The sequence below is a fragment of the Miniopterus natalensis genome, chromosome 11 (genome assembly GCF_054644295.1).
Source record: "Miniopterus natalensis isolate mMinNat1 chromosome 11, mMinNat1.hap1, whole genome shotgun sequence".
NCBI classification, from domain to species: Eukaryota; Metazoa; Chordata; class Mammalia; order Chiroptera; family Miniopteridae; genus Miniopterus; species Miniopterus natalensis.
The window spans coordinates 61,904,363-61,924,561 of NC_142091.1; the positions used below are offsets into that span (position 1 = coordinate 61,904,363).

At 48.4% G+C, this 20,199-nt stretch overlaps 1 protein-coding gene across 1 annotated transcript in view; it reads left to right on the top strand.

The window, feature by feature from the left end:
* Positions 1–20,199, top strand: part of PRR5L (proline rich 5 like) — a 60,672-nt gene that overhangs the window by 4,227 nt on the left and 36,246 nt on the right. The window contains exons 2-3 of the mRNA XM_016206231.2: positions 12,159–12,449; positions 12,914–12,994. Of these exons, the coding sequence (XP_016061717.2) occupies positions 12,286–12,449; positions 12,914–12,994 (245 nt within the window). The 5' untranslated portion in view covers positions 12,159–12,285. The remainder of the gene's footprint in view (positions 1–12,158; positions 12,450–12,913; positions 12,995–20,199) is intronic.

Below are 20,199 nucleotides of genomic sequence, written 5' to 3' on the forward strand. Positions count from 1 at the left end.
CAATCACTGTCTTTAAATATTCTTTTCTTATTCTTGCCAGTTTATGGCCTTTGTAGATCAGTTCTTGAATTTTATTTAGAGGAGAGAGAGAAGTAAAAAGCAAAGGTTAGTGATTACCTAAATTGGATTAAGTTCTGTCTGCCAGGGTTTAAAGAAATATGTTTACTCTCTAATTACCATCAACTAGGAATTTAAACGGTCTATTAAATTTGACTTTTTTTTTTTTTTTAAACCTGCATTTGTTTCAGCTCTAACCTATTCTGGGATTTGGGAGGCTTTTTCTGTTCTTCAAATGTGTAGAGGAAAGTCTCTGCCTCTCTCCCACCCCCTCCTATAGGAAAACCTGGTTAGCATCTACCCTCGCTGCTTCCCAAACAACCTATCGTAATTATTTGTATAGTTTATTTTGCGTATAATCATATGTTACATAAAAGCATGTATTTACCTCTCTGGGCTTTCATCTCTTTCCCTCTCCTCAATTTTGAGTTGTAGATTTCTGTCATGCACCCATCAGTGTTCTGGTTTCACTTTAGCTGCTTGCCAAACGCCAGCAACACCTCCAGTTTCTTGGTTCTTTCCTCACTGGTTCCAGAACTTTCTCCAGTTTGTTGGTCCTTTTTGACACAGGTCAGTTCTGGGGCCACTTTGGGCTCCCTCAGCCATTCAGGAAACAGATTCTGTGTCAGCTTAAGCTGAGCCTGGGAGAATACCTGAGAGAATTTGTTTTTTGTTTTTTTCCCAAGGACTGGGGCAAAAATCCAGCAAGGGCTGTGATGTGTGTCCGCATTATTCTGCACTAAGCTGCCTGAAACCCTGCTATAACCTGCTCATGACCTCAGCTGCGTAAATCCTCCGTGTAAAGCCTTTTACACTTGCTGGTTAATTCTAAATATGCTTTAGAGCTAGTTTGGGATCACTCCCCACATGTCTTTGGGAGAGACCACGTCAGCGGCTGCCGTCATTTTGGAGAACTCTGCTCCGGCTTGCTGGCCACTGGCTGCTGGAGTCCACCGCTGTGGGAGCCTTGTGGCCACTTTCAGTGTAAACTATCTGGAGGCAGAATTAGTGGGCAAACGTGGTAATCCTTTGTTTAATTATCTCAGATAATTAAAAAAAATTCTTGACCAATGGGACAATCAATTCCTTTCAGGCTTCATAAAAGACCCCCAAACACCTAAAACATCAGTATCAACTTCGCAGAGAGGGGAAAGCTGTTGAAACAGTTTGGGTGTTGATCCCCAGTGGCATCTCAGAGACAACACGGGTCAGGGTATTGAGATCTGGAATCCGGTTTTGGCTCTGCTGTGGGTAAGCTGTGGGACCAGGGGCAAGTTGCTCGGTTGTTCTGGGTCTCAGTTTTCCTGTCTACAGAATGAGATTGGCCTACCGCCCAAGTCCCTTTCTGTTCTGAAATTCTGTGATGGCCAAGGAAGCATGGTCTAGAGCAGTGCTCAGGTGCATATGAATCACCTTGGGATCTTGTTAAACCAAGAATCTGATTCGGTGGCTCTGGGTTGGGGCCTGAATTTCTAACAAGCTACGACTGAGGTGATGTTAATTCTGCTAATCCTCAGATCACAGTTTAAGAAGCTAGGAGCTAGAGTCTAGATCAGGGTTTCTCAACCTTAGCTGTGTTGACATTTCTAGCTGGATAATTTGTCGTGGGGCTGTCTTGTGCAATGTAGGATGTTTAACAGCATCCTTAGCCTCTACCCACTAAGATGCGTGTAGCATCATCCATTGCCATGCACTACAGCCATGACAACCCAAAATACCTCCATACATTGCTCAGTGTGTCTGGGGAAAGGAAGGGAATGGCAAAATCAGCCCAGTTGAGGATGTTGGTCTAGACCAGTGTTCTCAAGCCTGGTTGTGCATCGGAATCACATAGAAGATGTCCAGAAAGTACAATAGCCTGGAGTTCTTCTCTTTGAGATTCTGGAAAAGTACAAGTGCTAGATTTGAGTCCCAGTGCTGTCCCTCCACAACAGTGGGACCAGAGCTCATATGCTCTCATCCAGAAATCCTTCACTTCTAAAATAGGGGTGATAATGATGCCTGCTTCATAGGGCTGTTGGGGAGATCAAATGAGATGACTTGATCATGAGCTTTGGAAACTACGAAGTCCTGTGCAGAAGTTAGTGCTGAGGGTTATACCACAGGCCTCTGGGGTTTGATGTCATTGGTTTAATGACTTGATTTTTCCCAGGACTGGATTCATCTTCCCTCTGGCCTGCCTCAGTGACCTTCACACCCTTCCTTCATCATTCCTCCAGCCCTCACTGTGACAAGCTGTACACGGTTTCCTGCAGTCACTCTAGAGTCTAACCCAAGGGCCTCAAACTGGCAGCCTGCGGGCCCAACTTTAGCATCAGATGTGTTTGGTTTGGTTTGAATGGTGTTTCTGTTTCACTGCAGCCGGCCCTGGGCCCTCTAATCACCATGGTGCTCCCTACCTCCCCCCCTCCCCGCATCGAGTTTGCCCTTCCTGCTTTCGGCCCTCTTGTCTTTTTCTTTAATCAGGATGAGTCAGCCTTCCCCTTTCTTTTCTTCATCATTGGTAGGACCATATCTGGCTCATCTTGGTGTCCAGGGTGGTAGGTGCTCACCAGGTATTTGTTGAGATGCGGTATTTTCATCCTGTCCTTGCCTATCACAGATAAAAAAGCATATTTGTTGAGCTTTATCTATGGAAGCTTGTTTTGCCTTCCCCAGATTTCCTTTCCAGTCCCCAGTGTCCGTATTCCTTAGCTGGATAGGACAAGGAAATGGAGAACTCACCTTTGTTAGCTGACCTTTCATTAGTTTTGCCTTGTAACTGCCCCAACCTTGTTTCAACTGCCCATCTTCAATTACAGCCCTTGGTGTCGAGTTGCATTTATAACATTACTTTTGAGCATTTCCTGAGAGCCCCTGAGGCCCTCGGGGAGGAAGGTACTCCCTTCTTTGCCCGGTAGGGCTTCCTCTCCTCAGATCCTGGCTCACAGTGGACCTTCCATCGTCTGGTGTTGAATGGACTTGAGCTGAACTCATGACCTCCGTGAAATGATCAGATGTGAGAGCCCATTCAAGGCCCTTATACCTAGCTATGTGACCTGGGGACACGTTTCCTTTCCCTTCATCTCCTTTTCTTATGAAAAAGTATTTCATCCTGTTGAGAGAGTGCAGCTAATTTTTAATCAATAGCACATGTTAGTCTAGGGCACATTTCCCCATAGTTAAAACTCTCGTGGGCTGCCAGACAGTAGCTTTTGACTGCTCTGTCACCCGCCGGGGTTTTATATGTGTTACATGTCAGAAATGTAATTGCTCACATAATGGTCAGTCAAGCTCCCGCTTGCTTGTGTCTAGACTTATCGGTTTACCATCTGGTATGCGCAGGGCAGAATCACCCTGGATGGCGTTTATGGGCCACACCCAAACAATTTGCACTCCAAGAAATTCGATGCTGAAAAGTGGGGCTTATAGATGAGTAAATAAGTAAGATGTGTGGTTCTTTCCCACAGCTTTGCCTGACTGGTACCAAAGCGGGGATTTTTCTGGTGATTACACAGTGGTTTTGCAGGCCAGGGTGGTGATGATGATGTGATGAAATAATTACTGCTAGATGGGTCTAAATTGTCAGTGCTCTGAGTCCTGTGGACATTTAGCAAAGGCTGCTGAGCAGAGATAAACACTCCAGCTTGCATCCTGTTTGCGCCAGTGTTTACTACTGCACAAATTCGGACTTCCAGACTCTTTTGTCTGCTTGGTTTCCAGTGGAGGGCTGAGAAAGTTGTCTCATCCTTCCTGTTGAGCCTTTTCCATAGTCCAAACGTGACCGTTAACATTTTCTCCTTTGTAGGAGCGTCTGTCTCTCTGCCGGCCTTTGTCTCCTGAGTTGTGAAGTCCATTCTGAATTAGAATAGACCCGCTGTGCTATGCATAAGGTGCCTCTCCTCTGCCACGTTTGTGGGCTCCCCTAACCAGCAAACAGACCCAGGGTCCATGCTTGACAATGCTTAGGTGGCCTCGAGTTCAGCCCACTGTGAAGAGAATTTTTCTGGTCCCTGGGAAATGGGAAGGCCCTTCTTCCTGGTTGCTCAAAAGTCCACATTTCATTCCATCATTCATGAGTATTTACTGGGCACCTTTTGTGTGGCCAGCACTGAGCTCACAGCAGGATACTGCCATGAAGGAGATGGGCAAAGTCTTTGACTTTGAGGAACTTAGATGCAATCATTCCGGGCTGGTCAGACAGTAAACAAACACGATGACTTCATTGTGCTTGCTAAGTGCTGTGAAGAAACACAGTCTCCTTCCTGTGAGGGACAGAGCGCTTGCTGCCTGGACCAGGTAAGAAGCTGTCAGTGGTGTTCAAGAAGGGAAGCCACCGGTGGCATTCAGCTCTTGCCTCTGCGTGTGGTAGACGTGAGCATTGCTTAACAAAGTGGTTAGCAGTTCAGGCCCTGGAATCAGGTAGGATTTGACTCTGGGTCCCTCTTACCAGTCTTCTGACTTTGGGCAGGTTAATTCCCATGCTTCAGTTTCTTCATCTGCAGAATGAGAATAATAAAATCTACCCCTCTGGTTTAGGGTGGAAATGAACTGAGATGACAGATGCCAGTAGAGCATTGGCACCATCCTGACCCTCATGGCCAGCCTGTGATGATAGATACTATATTCTTATCTGCAATAAATATAATAAAACAGTTATGATAAGCAATTGATTTGCAAAATCAAATTACTGCTCTTAAGAGAAATCCTACTTCTGACTTGGCTTCTATCCAGTGGGCAGGGTGCCGTGTGTGGAGTTCAGACCCACTTTCCCAGGTTGGCTCGGTGGGTCCTGTTTGCTGTGTGTTTCTTTTAGCCATACCCCAGGTGCTGCTGGCCTGCCCTGTTGTAAGAGTGGATCTGGGTGTGTGTTCAATACAAAGGGGAACTGAGGACTCAGTGGTGGGATCAGAGTGAGATAAGATAGAGAGCTGGTTAAGAGGCTGGCCAACTAGATGGTGTGGTAGATGGGAGTGGAAACATCAGCGGAAGGTTCTGGGTTTGTGCTGTGCCACCTGCTCTCTCAGAGGTGCCCAGGGCTCTCAGCCAGGGGCTGAATGTATACTTGGTTATGCTGAGAGATCATCATGGCCATCGACTAGGCCGAACTCTTAATTAATTGATAAGTCAGAAGCCCTGGGAAAGGGGAAGGACTTGCCCAAGCCCACAGTGGCTGGTTCATGCAGGCTTACATTATACCTGGCTTAGGCCTGGGTAAAAGGTGTGAGAAGGCTGGTGGCCATAGCTGTGACGGGATAAAATAAAGGTCTGGTCACAAACCTATATGTCAGGCTTCTAAAGTGCTAGATGGCTTGGTGAACTCATTGCCAACGCTTACAAATCAGTGATTTTGCAGTTTTAAAAATCTAGATTTCTGGCTTTTCTTGAAAAATTCAGATCTGACAAAACTGAGCTTATATCCTGAGATGGTAAAACCAGATTGGACGGAGTGGTGGCTGCCTCCTTTAGCCTGGGCAGGACTTGCCCATTGTCTGTGACGTTCCAGGCCTGGACCTTTGGGTAAATGTATAGTAGTACATGGTGCAAAAAGGAAAGAGATTTTTTCTTCCTTTTAGCTTTTCTTACCAGGGTTTATTTTCTGGCCCATGTGTCCCTTACACAAGGCAGCTGCTTTGTAGAATAAGTGCTGAATAAATGAATTTGTGTGGAATGAATGAATGAACTGTAATTGATAGAGCATTGAACTTGGGATCAGAAGCCACCTTTGAATCCTGACTTCCTCCAAACAGCTGAGTGACTTTGAACAAATCCTATAACCTGTATTTTTGTCTTTCTTTTTTAGGGGGCAGAGGAGAGGGTTCACTGTTGTTCTTACTTACTTATTTGAATAAGTAATACATTTTTATGTTTCAAAATCCAAAGGTACAAGAAAGTTTATGAGAAAAGTCTTCCCTGCTGTGTTCCTGCCACCCAACTCCCTTCCCTGTGGGAAAGGAGTGTGAGCAATTTCTGCTTTGTCCTTTCATAGATATTTTTATACATATAATAAAATATGTAAATGCTCTTTTCATATTTTTTTACCTAGATAGTAGCATAATATGTACACTCACATCTGCGTTTAGCTTTTTAGCACACTTTCATTTAGAGCGCCCCCTGGAGAGCACCCCGACCAATGCATGAAGAGTTTTCACCTTTCTTAGAGCTGGGCAGGGTTCCAGCATGTGGGACACCATAGGTTACACAGCCAGTCCTCTGTTGCTGAGCATTTAGGCTCTTTCCCACCTGTTGCCGTTGTAAAGAAGGCTGCAGTAAAATCCCTCGTTATGTAGGTCATTTGAGACACCTGGAGTAAAATTCCTGGAAGTAGAATTGCTGGATCAGAGGCCTTTGTCATTTTGGTAGGTCTTCCAGCAATGTGTGAGAGGGCCCTGTTGCCCCATACCCTGGCCAGATGTCACCTTTTGAAGCCTATGAGAGTTTAGCGAGGGACACAGTGTTTTATAAAAATGTTAATGCGAACTGCAGTTTTTTTGGCCCTTACTATGGACCTATCATGATCTAGGGCATCTAATTTAATCTTAACAACGTTGAGGGAAGTATCACACTCATTTGACACATGAGGAAACTGAGATTCAGAGTTTGAGTCATTTACCTGGGTCACCCAACTGATATATTGTAGAGGCTCGATTTAAACCTAGGGTGGCCTGGCCAGACGTTGCTCAGTAGTTGAGCATTGACCTAGGATCCAGGCGATCGGGGTTCGATTCCCGGTCAGGGCACATGCTCGGGTTGTGGGCTTGGTCCCCAGTCGGGGGCATGCAGGAGGCAGCCGATCAATGACTCTCTCATCATTGATGTTTCTATCTCTCTTTCTCTCTCCCCCTTTCCTTTCCTCTCTCTGAAATCAATAAAGATATAATTAAAAAACAAAAACAAAAAACAAACCTAGGATGATCTGATTTCAGTACCAGGATGTTTTCATTGGTAAAGCTCTAATTTAGGTGTTGGTGTTCCCAGGTGACACTTGCTTACAGTTCCTGTGCCCCTCCCAGCAGTAGGGCCTCTCACATGGCTGGTTTATATGCCCATTCATTAAATGCCTGTGAATCCCTGCATTATACTAAGCCCTGGGGATGCACTTTTCAAACAAGATAGACATAGACATAGTTTATGGACTGCACAAAAACAATACAAAATAGTTCTGTAGTCATTTATTGTGATAGATTGTGACAGGACAACAAAGGTGGTGAGGAGGGTGGGACTGTGGAATGATGTGACCTAATCATGGGTAGGGGTGAAGGAGTGCCTCTCTGAGCAAGTAAAGGACAGGTGATAAAAGGTATGTGGGTTTGAACCTGGAGAAGTGGCAGGGGAGTGGGGGGAGAATATTTCACACAGAGGCCACAGCAGGTGCGAAGGTCCTGAGGTAGGGAAGAGCAGGTGGTGGTGGAGGAAATGAAGGAAGGCCAATGAGCTGGCATGCAGAGGTGGGAGGTGAGTGTGTGACGATGGGGTTTGGGATTTATTCTAAGAGCTCGGTGGAACCTTTGAAGGCATTGGAGCTACAAGGTGATGTGAGTGTGTTGGGCCCTGGACTGTTGGGTTCTTGCCCCAGCACCACCTGTCACAAGTCTTGTGACCTTAGATAAGTTAAACAATTGGCACTTCTGTTTCCTTCTCTGTAAAATGGGGATGGTAATAGATCAGACACAGGGACTTTCATACATTTTCACTGCCACATACAGTGTGAAATATGTGATACATTTTGACTCAGTCCACGAGTACACACGTAACGTGTATGTTTCCCCAAAATGCAATTGATGCACTCTGATGTTTCTATTCCAACTTATTTCATTAAAGATTTTGGTCGAGCCCTACCCGGTTTGGCTCAGTGGTTAGAGCGTTGGCCCTCGGACTGAAGGGTCCTGGGTTCGATTGTGGCCAAGGGCACGTACCTTGGTTGCAGGCTTGATCCCTGGCCCCGTTGGAGCACGTGCAGGAGGCAACCAGTTGATGTGTCTCTCTCACATCAATGTTTCTCTCTCTCTCCCTCCTTCCCACTCGCTGAAAAAGCAATGGAAAAAATATCCTCAGGTGAGGATTAAAAAAAAAAAAGATTTTTGGTCAAGACCCCCTATGTTCATTTAAAAAATACTGAGATAATACACACCAAGTGCCTATTCCACAGTTGACACTTGTTCAATGGTGCAATCATTCTCCTCAATGTCATCATTATAAAGATAATTCTGGCTGCAGTGAGAGAGTGGATCGGTCGAGTCCAATGACAGTATCCAAGTCCTGACGGTGCTGAAGGACATTGGTCTCTGTTCCTGTGTCCCCTGGCAGAGAAGAGCTCCACGCCGGGCATACTGACTGCAGGAGCTCCCGAGGGGAGTGTGTAACATGGGCTGGCTGTCTGGTTTCCCTGGGAACTGGCTTTTCCTCATTTTCGGGCAGTCACATCATACTGTGCTGTTTTCTTTGACTTCTTTGTTATTTACACGCAGAACGGCTTTTTCCTGGAAGCCTCAGAGTCATTATAAGCCTCCCACTTCTTTATTTTCAGTTTTGCCATGATTTTACTTCCCTTTTCAGGGTCAAGGGTTGGTGCCTTAGTAGAATTCATTTGCATTTTCCACGAAGAGTCCCACCTTCTTCTGCCCACTGGCCCTGCCTGATGGCTGTGCCCCTTCCCTGTGCCCTGGCCCAGGCAACTGGGGTGAGAAAGCAAGACCCCACCTTCTTTTTCTCCAGGGACACATCCTGGATCCTGAGCTCAGGTTCGATGCTGATTTTCTGGCTGCGTTTGGTAGCATGACTAGGTGGGAGTGGGCTGTAGCATTGGGCGCCTGTCAGGGATTTGACACTTATTAGCTGTGTGACTTCTGGCAGGTTACTTCACGTCTCTGATCTCCTGATGGGGTTTTGTGAGGACTGAGTACGTCTACCCACTGTGACAGTGCTTGTCACGGTGTCGGGCGGGCAGTTGATGCCTCATTAATTGCTGTCCTTTCCTCCCTCCTCACCGTGGGCAGCGTGCTTAATCTTGAGGACACAGGGATGAGTCAGTCCCCATACCAGTCTTCAAAGAGTTTATAGGATGGCCTAGGTGGGGGCTGGGGAACTTTCTAGATCAGGAGTCGGGGAACTTGAGTTCTAGCCAGTGCCGGTTCTCCCCTACCTCAGTGAGGGTAGGATAGGTTTCTCTGCTCTTCAGGGCGTCACTTGTAAGTGGGGGCCTGGGCTGGCAGCACTCCAAGGTCCCATCTGTCTCGTCACTTTCTGATTTGTCACGTTCAAGCCAGGACAAGCCTGTGCCCGTGGGGCCAGCGCGTAGCAGGTAGATATAGGGTCCATCAACTCTTCCCTTGAGGCCACTCTTGTCGACGCCGCCAGCCGCTTCCTCTCCGCGGGGCTCTGCAGAGGCATGTTGGCTCTGTCCGCAGTCGGAGTGGTGGGAACAAAGATGGCTTTGGGTTGCCTTCCGCCCATCAGGATCTGAGGGCTGCAGATTTTGCTGAGCAGTGAGTCAGAGGCAGCTCCTTGTTGTGTGCCCCTCGGCAGCGATGGGAAGCTGTGGGAACTGCAGTCATCGTCCTTTCTCGCTGAAAATCACCTTTCTTTAAAAAGGGTCATCTGTGTGGATGGGGCTGCCTGTGTGTCTTGCTGGATGTGCACATGGCTTGAGGTGGGAGGCCTGGGGAACGCCAGCTGAGAAGCGGGGGTGGCAGGAGCCAGCCGCATGATCCCCAGTGTCACCCGGCCTCCTGGCGAAGTGGCTGTCTTGGCAAGCAGCCAGAAGGTGAACACCTGGAATGATCCATTCAGCTCACCTTTCTACCTCCCCGTTCAGCTGCCACCGTGTGGGAGGCAGCTCCTTCACCTCGAGTTTAAGATTCTCATCAAAGGAGTTAACATTCCTGTAATTACACAGATAGATTGCACTTAGCAGGCCCATTTAAAGAAGGGCCGTGAAATGGATCCTCTTTTAATAGTGTGACCTTTGCTTGGTAAGCGAGCTCCCAAAGCCAGCCACTGTGAGGGCTCCGAGGGGGCCTCTGTGGTTTCAGGATATCTTTGCCTCATTCATTGATTTGTATCGATCTTTCCAAATTCCAGTGGTACTTATGGAGTTGCTGAGGCCCTCCCACCCTTGAGCAGGCGAGTTCTGACTCCCCAGCATTCATTGATAAACTTTAGCCATTACTGACTCATTCCAAGAAGGGGGTGGAGGGACAGAAGACTGTGAAAGAAAACGGTGCGCAATTCTGCTCTCCTTCAAATTTCACAGGGGTAGGACAAGCCATTCTTTCTTTGGCTCCTGTTCTCACAAGTTCATTGCCCCTGTGCCCATTGGCTATTGACAGCTGCTGCCTCACCCACGCTCTCTGAATGGCAGGACTTGGTGCCTGTCATACCTCCGTCTTCTGGCCCCGCACAGCACTGAACTGGGAGATGACACCTTGGTTTCTTCTTCAAATGCAACCCTCCCCCCCGTCAACCTGCAGATTGACACTTAGGCCAGAATATCTTTCTTTCAGCTTTGGTTTTTGGAACATAGCAGAGTTAGCTCATGAAAGGGGTGGGGCGGCCGTGAGAACACTCCTGGGCTAACCTGTAAGCCCTTGAGAAAAAAAGTGACTGTAGCCTTGGTGGGGTTTCCTCTTGTCCTTCACTCTGATCAGCTGCAAAACTCACTCTAAGTCATTGATTGAGACGTTAGGTTCACCAAAGAGTAAGAGACTGAAATGACGGGTCCAGAGGTGCTGAGAAATTCAGCGATTGGTCTGACAAGTTGGTAGTTACAGAGTAGTCACGGGGGTTTTCAAGTACAGCCCAGGGAATATAGTCAATAATATTGTAATAATATGCCAGTCGAGTACTGGAAATATCGAGGGGAACGCTATGTAAAGTATATGATTGACTAACCATGAAGCTGTACACCTGAAACCAATACAAAATAAAATTGAAAGTAAAAAACAAAACAAAAACGCAATGGATCTGAGTGGAAATAGACAGTTCTTGAGGGTCTTGAGTCTGACTTCTGCTGGGTATGTCACACGACTTCATTTCACGTCTCATCAGTCCTATGACGTTGACAGTGCTGACAGCTGAGGACTCTTAGGCACAAAGTGCCCAAAGTCTCACAACTTGGGAGTGGCCTCATGAAGACTAGAATCAAGGTTCACTCCAAAGCCATTGCCATTAACCAGGAAGCCATAAAGTCTCCCAGGAACTGCTCAGGCAGGGGACAGTATCCTTGAACTCAGTCCTGCAGGGTAAGTTAGATTGAGATAAGCAGAGAGGAAAAGGAAGGGAATTCTAGGCAAGAGGAGCAGTAGATACAATCAGAAAGCCTGGGAGAGGGAGGAAGGACTACATGGAACAGCACCTGCTGGTTGTAAGCTCCATAGGGCGGGGACCATGCTCTCTAGGGCCACGGTTATATCCCCAGTACCTGAGTGAGGGCCTGCTGCATAGTAGGTGCTCAGTAAATATTTATTGCATGATGAATACACAGTTGTCTTCTCCATAGACCATAAGCCTCTTTAGGGTAGGGACTAGGTCTTAGAAATCTTTGGATGCCCCACAGCTCCCGGTGGTAGTAAACACTCAGTAAATCTGTTCTGATGGCATGAGTGAATGAATGGCAGGTCAGGGGTGGTGGGAGATGTGCCCGAGTGAAGAGGTACCGACTTTAGGGAATACTTAGCAATGCACATGGGCTGGCGTGGTGAGAACATCCTGTGGACCGCCTTCAGTGCCAGGACAAGGAGCTCTTGTGTTCTCCTTGAGGCATTTTTTAAAAAGCTCTCTTTTAATGCACAACATTGTGGGGTCCGCAGAAACCCAGCCAGTGCCCAGACTTTGATGGTGTGCACAGGAACCGAGGTCGAGCACAGCTTAGAAATCACTTTTCTGTTGGGCTGGCCTCAGCCTGGACCCATTGACACTGCCTTCCTACTTTGGGGTGACCACATTGTTTTAAACCAAAAGAGACCTATACAAACTTGTGAATGGGATCCTGCAGGGTAGAGATGTTACTGGGGGGCCTGGAGTTGTTTTTAGGATCATTTGGCTGGAAAGTCCCAGCTAGCTTCCTCTAAGACTTGGTCTGCTCAGCCTAGGGGTTTTCAATAAAAGCTGCCCTCTCTTTTCAGGTGTTGGCTAAATTTGTGGTTTTAAGAAAACCTGAGAGACTGAAGGCAGCAGCCCTGGGGAAAGCCCTTTCCGTGGGCAGCCGGAACCTTCTGGTCCAGAGGAGAAGCCGTCCCCTCACCTGGACTTATGACCCGTGGCTTTGCCCCCAGCCTGCCCATTGAGTGCCACAAGATGGGCTCCTTCCGCAGGCCCAGACCACGCTTCATGAGCTCCCCGGTGCTCAGCGACCTGCCCCGATTCCAGGCCACCCGGCAGGCCCTGCAGCTGAGCTCCAACTCAGCCTGGAACAGGTAAAGGAGGCCGCCGGGTGTGGAGTGGGGGCTGCCAGGGGCCAGAGCAGGGCCGGGCACTGGCTTAGCTTCTGCTTCCGAGATCTCTGCTTCAGAAGGTCGTGATTATAGGGGCAGTTGATGAAAAGAGGATGTTTTCCTATGGTTTCCTGAGAGCAGATCCCACTGTCTGCTCTTTATTACGGTCACTCCCCAGCAGGGCTGCCAGTGAGGGGAGGAAGGGAGGCTGCCAGCCTGCGAGTAGGTGTGGGGAGAGGACCTGCTTTTGGGTCCTCTTGACTTCAGTCTTCCTGCCTCTCCAAGGACCCTGGATGGAAAATGATGGGTTCCAGGAATGGAAAACGTGGCCGTGTTCATGCCACAGGTTTTTTGCCCTTTCAGCCACCTGCAGCCCTGAGCTGTTTGTTGAGATGGCCCTGGGGAGGCAGAGCCCCTAACCAGGACTTGCTTCTGTTTCCCCGCAGTGTGCAGACTGCTGTGATCAACGTCTTCAAAGGCGGAGGCTTGCAAAGCAATGAGCTCTATGCACTGAACGAAAACATCAGGTACGTGCGGGTCGGGCCAGAGGCCGTTTCCCCGCGGCCTGAGCTGGGGCAGAGGAGGCCTTATCTTGAGTTTTGTTTTCTGCTTGGCTCTTCTTGCTGCCTCTGTCGGCTTTTATGTGGCTCTTATGGCTGTTAAGTCCCAAGACCCTCATTGGTCTAGACTTCTACTCCAGAGGGGGTTCATCCATTTCTTCATGGCTGTGTGTGTGTGTGTGCGTGGGGGGGGGGGGCAGAGGCTCACAGATGGCAGCTGTCTTCTATTCTGTGAACATTGACTTTGCCCTGCTTAACGATTAGGCACCATGTTAGGCAAGACGCCTAGGGGTTGTAACTAGACTGCTTGGGATTTTATTGCTGTTCTTTGTACTAAGTGACTTCCCAACTATTTTGTGCCTCAGTTTCCTCTTATGTGAACCAGGGATAGAAAATGTGTCTACTTCCATAGGATTCTTGTGTAGATTAGATTGTTACACACATAATCTATTAGAACAGGGTTGGAACACGCTAAGTACTTGGGCCTTGTAGCTCTTAACATCATTATTAGTTACTGTCATTCCTGTTAGGTTTTGGCAATATAACCCTCAATAAGACATGGTCCTTGAGGAGTTTATGGTTTTCCAGAATCTTCCCAATAGAGTAGTGTCGGCATTCATTCATTCATCAAATATTTGAGTGCCTCCCTATTGGCCAGAGACTGGAGAGATAACAATAAGCAAAGACACATGGACCTTGCTCTCCTGGAATTTATATTCAGCCAGGGAAATAATCATTAGTCAACCAGTCACACTTGTAAGATGCAGAAGTGCAACTGCAACAGCTGCTGCCACACAGCTGAGTGTTGAAAGCATATCTGCAAGACCTGATCCTGCCAAGGAGGCCAGGAATGGTGATGCAAAGCTTGTGCTGTGAGCTGAGGCATCAGAGGGAATTAACTAGGTGAAGAGGGCCCCACGTAGTGGAAACTGCAGATGCAAAGGTCCTGTGGTGGCAGTGAGCAAGGAACTAAAAGAGAACCCACGTGCATGGAGTGCCAGAGGTTGGGTGGTGGTGTGAAGAGAGGGCAGAGAGGTGGGCAGGGCTCTGAGCACCAGGGTCTCCTGGGGACAGAAGGTTAAATATCAAGTCTTATTAATGCCTTGGTGTTCATTCCTCTCTGGTGTGTTAAGTACAAAACATCAAGGCAAAAGACTCAACCCTGGAATGGGCAGAACAATAAACAAGGCCATTATTCCGGTCCTGTTTACATTTAGTCAAGACCTGTGTTAAGGGTCAATGAGGTGTTTTAAGAGCTCTACTTTCATTAAAACCTTCAGAGCTCAGAAGTAAACAGAGTTGTGTTAAATTTCTATCCAGGTGCTTGAATTTCACATAATTATTGCACAAATATGGAGTCAATAGATATCATCTAGCCCAAGGCCCCTCCTTTCACAAAGGAGGAAACTGAGGCCCCAAGATGTTCAGTGATCGAGGCAAAGTTGGGTCAGCCAAGCCCCAGTTACAAGAACTCCATTTTACTCCAAGAACTCAGACCCTGGCCTCTCCGTGAGGGGTCTTCAGCTCACAATAGAAGCATAAATAAAATCGGGGACTCAGGAATGTGCTAATTGTTCCTCACTTCAGGAGACCAATCCTGAAATTGTATTTAAAATCTTTGTTCACGGGCAGCAAGGAAGAGTACAGGCCACGCCAAAGTTCACCAGCCCTGTGAGCTCAGGGCTGCTAACTCAGAAGCCTCAAGTGCAGAGCATGTCTTCCATGTGGGTGAGGCCAGCCTGGTGCAGGGAGGTGAGAGCTCACCCCCTGCCCAAAGGGGATTACCCCGGCAGAACCAGGTCCCATGACATATCATCTTATTTCTCAAGAAGAACAGGAAATTAGGATTTTTATGTGAAATTTCCTGGCTTTTAAATGTTGATAAATAACCCACATTTCCTCAAACATCAATACAGCCCAAACAAAACACATCTGTGGGCTGAATTTGACCAACAGGCCGCCCGTTTACAAGGTCAGCTGTGGCCTGCATGGGGGAGGCATCGCTCATTGGGAGTCGTAGCATCCCAGAATCTAGCACTAAGGCCACCGGAGGGGGAGAAGGGAGCCTGGAAAAGCTCTAGGCACCTTTCACATCCATCAACACACTTACCCTTCCTCACAGCCCTGTGAGGGAACCATTGGCATCAGTAGTTTACCTACAAAATTGTGGGATAAGAAAAACGAAGTAACTTGTCCAGGGTCCTGCAGCCATAAAGAGTGGAGTCAGGACTTGAACTCCTGTCTGACTTAGATACCTGGATCAGTCTGCTCAGGCTGCCGTAACAAATGCCATAGACTAGGTGGCTTAAACCATAGACATTTCTTAGGTTCTGGAAGCCAGAAGTGTGAGATCAAGGTGCTGGCAGATTTGGTTCCCTGTGAGAGCTCTCTTCCTGGTCAACACCTTGCTGTGTCCACATGGCTTCTTTTCTATGTACAGACACCAGGGGAGAGAGCAAGCTCTCTGGTGTCCCTTCTTGTAAGGGCACTATTTCCGTCATGGGGCCCCATTCTCATGACCTCATTAAACCTAATTACCTCCAAATACCATCATGTTGGTGGGGGTGGATGGAGGGCTTCAATATGTGAATTTTCGGGGGGACACAATTCCGTTCATAGCAATGCCTGTGCTCTTCGCACTATATTGTAGTGTCAGAGAGAGAGGTTTTAGGTTGGAAGAAGGGTTAAGGTGATGGTCTTGAACTTCTTTCTGCCTTCATCCCTTTCATGAGCCTCTGAGCCCATGATCACCTTGTGCTGTGATTCTCAACACCCTCGAGGAGCATGACACTCACCCAACCCTCCGCTGCTGAGTTTTGGGGGCTGCTGGATATTCCTCTCTATTTTTTTTGAGTGATTTTCAGGCTGATGAGAAATACATATGGTTGGGCTTTGAAACGGATCGCTCATATGGGAATTGAACCCAGTCACAGCTGTTAAAAACCAGAGCAGAGCTTCTGTTACCCATGTTCTCTACTGGCCCATCGCCTGCCCCTTCTCTAGAAAGGTGGTTAGGCTGGAGATGGGCTTTTACATCACAGAAACAACTCAGAGTGTAACCGAGAATGTGGAATGCGTCCCAGGCCTGCCTGTGGCCTGGTCGTCCAAGCTGAATAAAGTGGGCTGACCTGCACATGTGTCCACATCTGTAAGTGCCTATGTGGAATTTAACACAGCTGCCCTTATTTCCATAATTAAAATGCCAAAAGAGACACGCTGTTCTGCAGTTACACTCACATAGCCAGGGGAGTTTTGCTTTTCCCTTTTTTTCCCTTTTGGAGGACCTGTTTGCAGAATAGATCCAGAAACTCCACAGGGTTGAGGCACGACCAGTGGGGAGGGTATGTGCGTGAGGGTGGGGGGCACAGGACGGTCGACAGGGAAGATGTGGAAGGAGAGAAGGGAAGTTATTCTCGGACCCCTTTCCCAGTCCATTATGACAGTTTTCTGTGCAAGATCTGCGTTAGGTTGCGTGGAAATCTTTAACTTAAGAGAGTAGCTTTCGGATTCAGAAAGACTGGGGATCATGATTAGACTAGCTGTGCCCTGGCCGCTGTGGCTTAGTTGGTTGGGCGTCTTCCCCTGCACCAGAAGGTTGCCAGTTCGATTCCCTCAGGGCACATGCCCAGGTTGCAGACTCGGTCCCTAGTAGGGGGTGTGCAGGAGGCAGTCGATCAATGTTTTTTTCTCTCTCTCCCTCTCCCTTCCTCTCTGTCTTAAAAAAAAAATTTAAAAAAAGATTAGACTAGCTGTAGGACCTTGGGCACAGCACTTTGTTTTCTAAGATTCTTTTTCCTTTTGTTCAGTGGGGCTAATAATAACATCAGTCTCATGGTGGTTGGGGAATGAGATAATAATAAACATGTCATGGGTATAGCACCCAGCGCATAATAAGCTTAGTGGTTATTATCCCGTTACAATGAAAATCTAGCAATAGTAAGGTGATAAATGGTGGTGAGCACTACGCATGGGCACCCGGGCAGTGTGGTGAACTTGCCCGTGCACAGTCTGAAGATTTCTCTAGCAGTTTGCACGAGGTGAGCCCGCTTTGAACTACAGAGGTCCTGGGTGTGCTCCTCCAAGAATGTGCTGGATTTGACATCGGGGTGAGGCTCGGTTCTTACATGGAGAGCCAGCTGTGTCTCCTTTCCGCAGAGCAAAGAACAGAGGAAATGACTCTCTCAGTTCTCCATTCTACTCAAGCCAAACAGTAATAAATTTTGTTGGATTGTACACACTCAGTGTCAAAGCCTCAATCCATCAGCTTCCCTGGGTCACCCCAGCCAGCCCTGACCATCTTTGTAAGTGTAGAGTTAGTATAGTCCATGGGAAACGTGAATCCTTTTAAATACAGGGCAAAAATCGATTTAGAGTTGTTTGTATGGAAAATAATACAATAATACAAAAATAGACTGTGTTTAGTGTATTCATCGCTGTAAACCTACTTTTGCTCCACCCTGTATTAGCCAATGTGAAGGATGACCAGGGAGGTAGAAGTTTTATGACTGTGTCCCAAAATGCAGTCATTACAAACAATGGGTTCTTCCCAGATGTGTCATCAAAAATGAACTCCAGTATAAGTTTTAGCAGGTAGACTTTGGGGTGGCTATGAGGAAGAGCTTTGGACTCAGGATGGTCAAATTCTAAAACACATTGTTAGATCAAGAGAAGGGTGTGGAGATCTTTTAAGAACAAATTCATCAGGAATGTCACACCTCAAAGTGGCAAATTGCCCTAGATAAAAGTCAGGGCACAAGCTCCATCAATAGGAAAAACCGTAAATCCGAACATTTTCTATCGAAACTGCCTTAGAAAGCAGGGTGTACACACTGTTATGTCCCTGGAGGCAAGAAAAAATGACCTTTCAGTGTAGATGATATAGTCTAACCTGCCCTCCGCCTGCCCTGAATTTCCACCTGCCCCGCCCTGCCCTGTGCTGGTCCTGCATGTCCTCTTGGTTTAAATTCTCTGTGGGACATCAGTGTGGTTTTTTATGCCCCTCTCCCGCCTCCGTCCTGCTGGGGCTGCATTTTGGCTTGGGGACAAGCCTGGGCCAGAGGCGTGGGTTTCCCGAGCTCCTCCAGGGAGAGTGGCCAGACTGCGCCACGGGAGCGCGCTCTTCCTGAACATTCTCTGAAGAACCAGCGCCAGCAGGTCCTTCGAGCGCTTTCAGATTTGCCCGGCGGGAGCGTGTGTGTAGAGGGGGCGGGTTGTCGATGCTCTTACTCATGTTTTCAGTGAGTGTCTGTGCAGCGCTCTGTCGGCCCTGGGCCAGGCTCGGGTAGCTGTTGAGGTGGGTGGTTCTTGTCTTTAGAGGGCTCACTGTAGAGAGAGAGGGGAACTGAGCAGGCAGTTGCCATAGGATGTTTTAAGTGGGGCGATGGCCAAATCCGGAGTGCTGGGGAAGTGGGAGGATGGGCACATAATTAGATTTGGGCGAAAGTGATGCCTCGGTTGAAATCTGAAGGATGAGCAGGTGGCTGTCCGTGGAAACTGTCTCGCCGCTCCTCTCTCCATGCCCTCCCGCCCCCTCCTCCCTCGCAGGATTTTGTTTCTCTGCAGAAACAAAAATGCTCAGAGATGAGGTTTCCGGAAACCAGAGATGAGTTATCTGCAGCTGGCCTGAGGCAGGAAACTCACATTTTCCTTCTCTCCCCGACCACCTTGCTTCTGTTCATGCTGGGAGGGAGGTGTCTCGAAGGAAACCCCAGAGATTTTCAAGGAAAGGGGAGGTTCCAAGAATCGTGCTCGATCGTTGACAGATCTGAGTTGAAACGTCCCCCTTCAGAGTCAGTTGGCCGCCTGAGCCCCCAAGGGGAATCCACCTCCAATTTTTCCATCTCTGTAAGGGAGTCCCTGGGACCCACACCTGGGGCAAGGGCTGGGAGATGAGAAGGGGGAGAGCCAGGGTGCAGCCCCCAGGCTGGCAGAGCGGGCCGGTCTGAGGCGAGGGAGTGATAATAGCAGACATTCGTATAGCTTTTGGTAGGAGCCATGCTTTAGAATTGTCACTTTTAAAACTCACCACATCCGTATGGGACAGGTACTATATCCCTGGTCTTACAGGTGGGGAAATCGAGGCACAGAGAGGTGGGCTAACTAGCCCAGTGTTGTATAGCTAGTTAGTAGCTGAGCTGAGATTTGAACCCAAGCCTCTTGTGTTCTTAAAAACGCAGTAAGTAGGCTGCCAGAGGTACACAGAGCTGGCATTATCCATATTTAGGCCTGACTCGCTGGGATATAGATGCATTCATGCATCACAGTTTGGGAGGGCCCTAGTCTGGACCCTAGTTTGGGAGGGTGTAGGTAAGGTCTTCTTTTATTTTGGCTCAGGTGACTGCCTGTGTGTTGACACCTTTTGTCTGGCTATGAAACAGACCTGACTTTGGGGGTGGGATGAATAGTTAGAGGGAAGTGGTGAATCTGAAACCTCCGGGGCTGCCTTTAGAAATGTAGACATCTCCCCTAAAAATCCAGGCCTCTCTGGAAAGTTCACTCAGGCAGAGTGGACCCACAGTCCCACCTAGTACTGGCCAGCGGGAGCCGAAGCCTGGCTGCTGGCTGTAGGGGAGTTGGCTGCAGGCCCCACTGTCCGTGCCTGGGCGCCTGCCCCTGTGGCGCGGGAGGTACCACTGGCTAGTGTTCAGGCTGCCTCAGTTTGAGTTGGGATCTTCCAGTGTATGAAGATGACCCCGGACAAGACGCTGAGCGCTGTTCTCCTCACCTGCAAAGCGAGGATACATCCCTACCTAAGAGGCTGTTGGAGAACTTGAGGAGCTGTGTGCCAGTGTGCACCACATCTGGCATCTCGTGTGCACCGGTTAGGAGCTCAGTGCATGCTCTTTGTTGGGGTTCTCCATCTCTTCCACGGTCCCCACTGCCACCCCCTGTGTGCAGAAACCAGAGGTGTGGGAGGACCGGCATTTCACCCGAGTCCTGGCCACCACCTCTGACGGGCCCCCATGGAATGTGCCTCTCACCCAGCTGGACTCCAGCTCTACTGGCGCCTCCCTTACCTTCAAGCCCGCAGAAGTGGGAAGTTGAGTTGACAAGCCCGTGAGGGGCAAGACGGTGGGTGGTGTAATAACAGGAAATCCTGTCATCTGGGTTGGTGTCTTACCCGGTCAGCCGGGGAGGGACAAGGGATGAGATAATACAGACCAGTGGGTCAT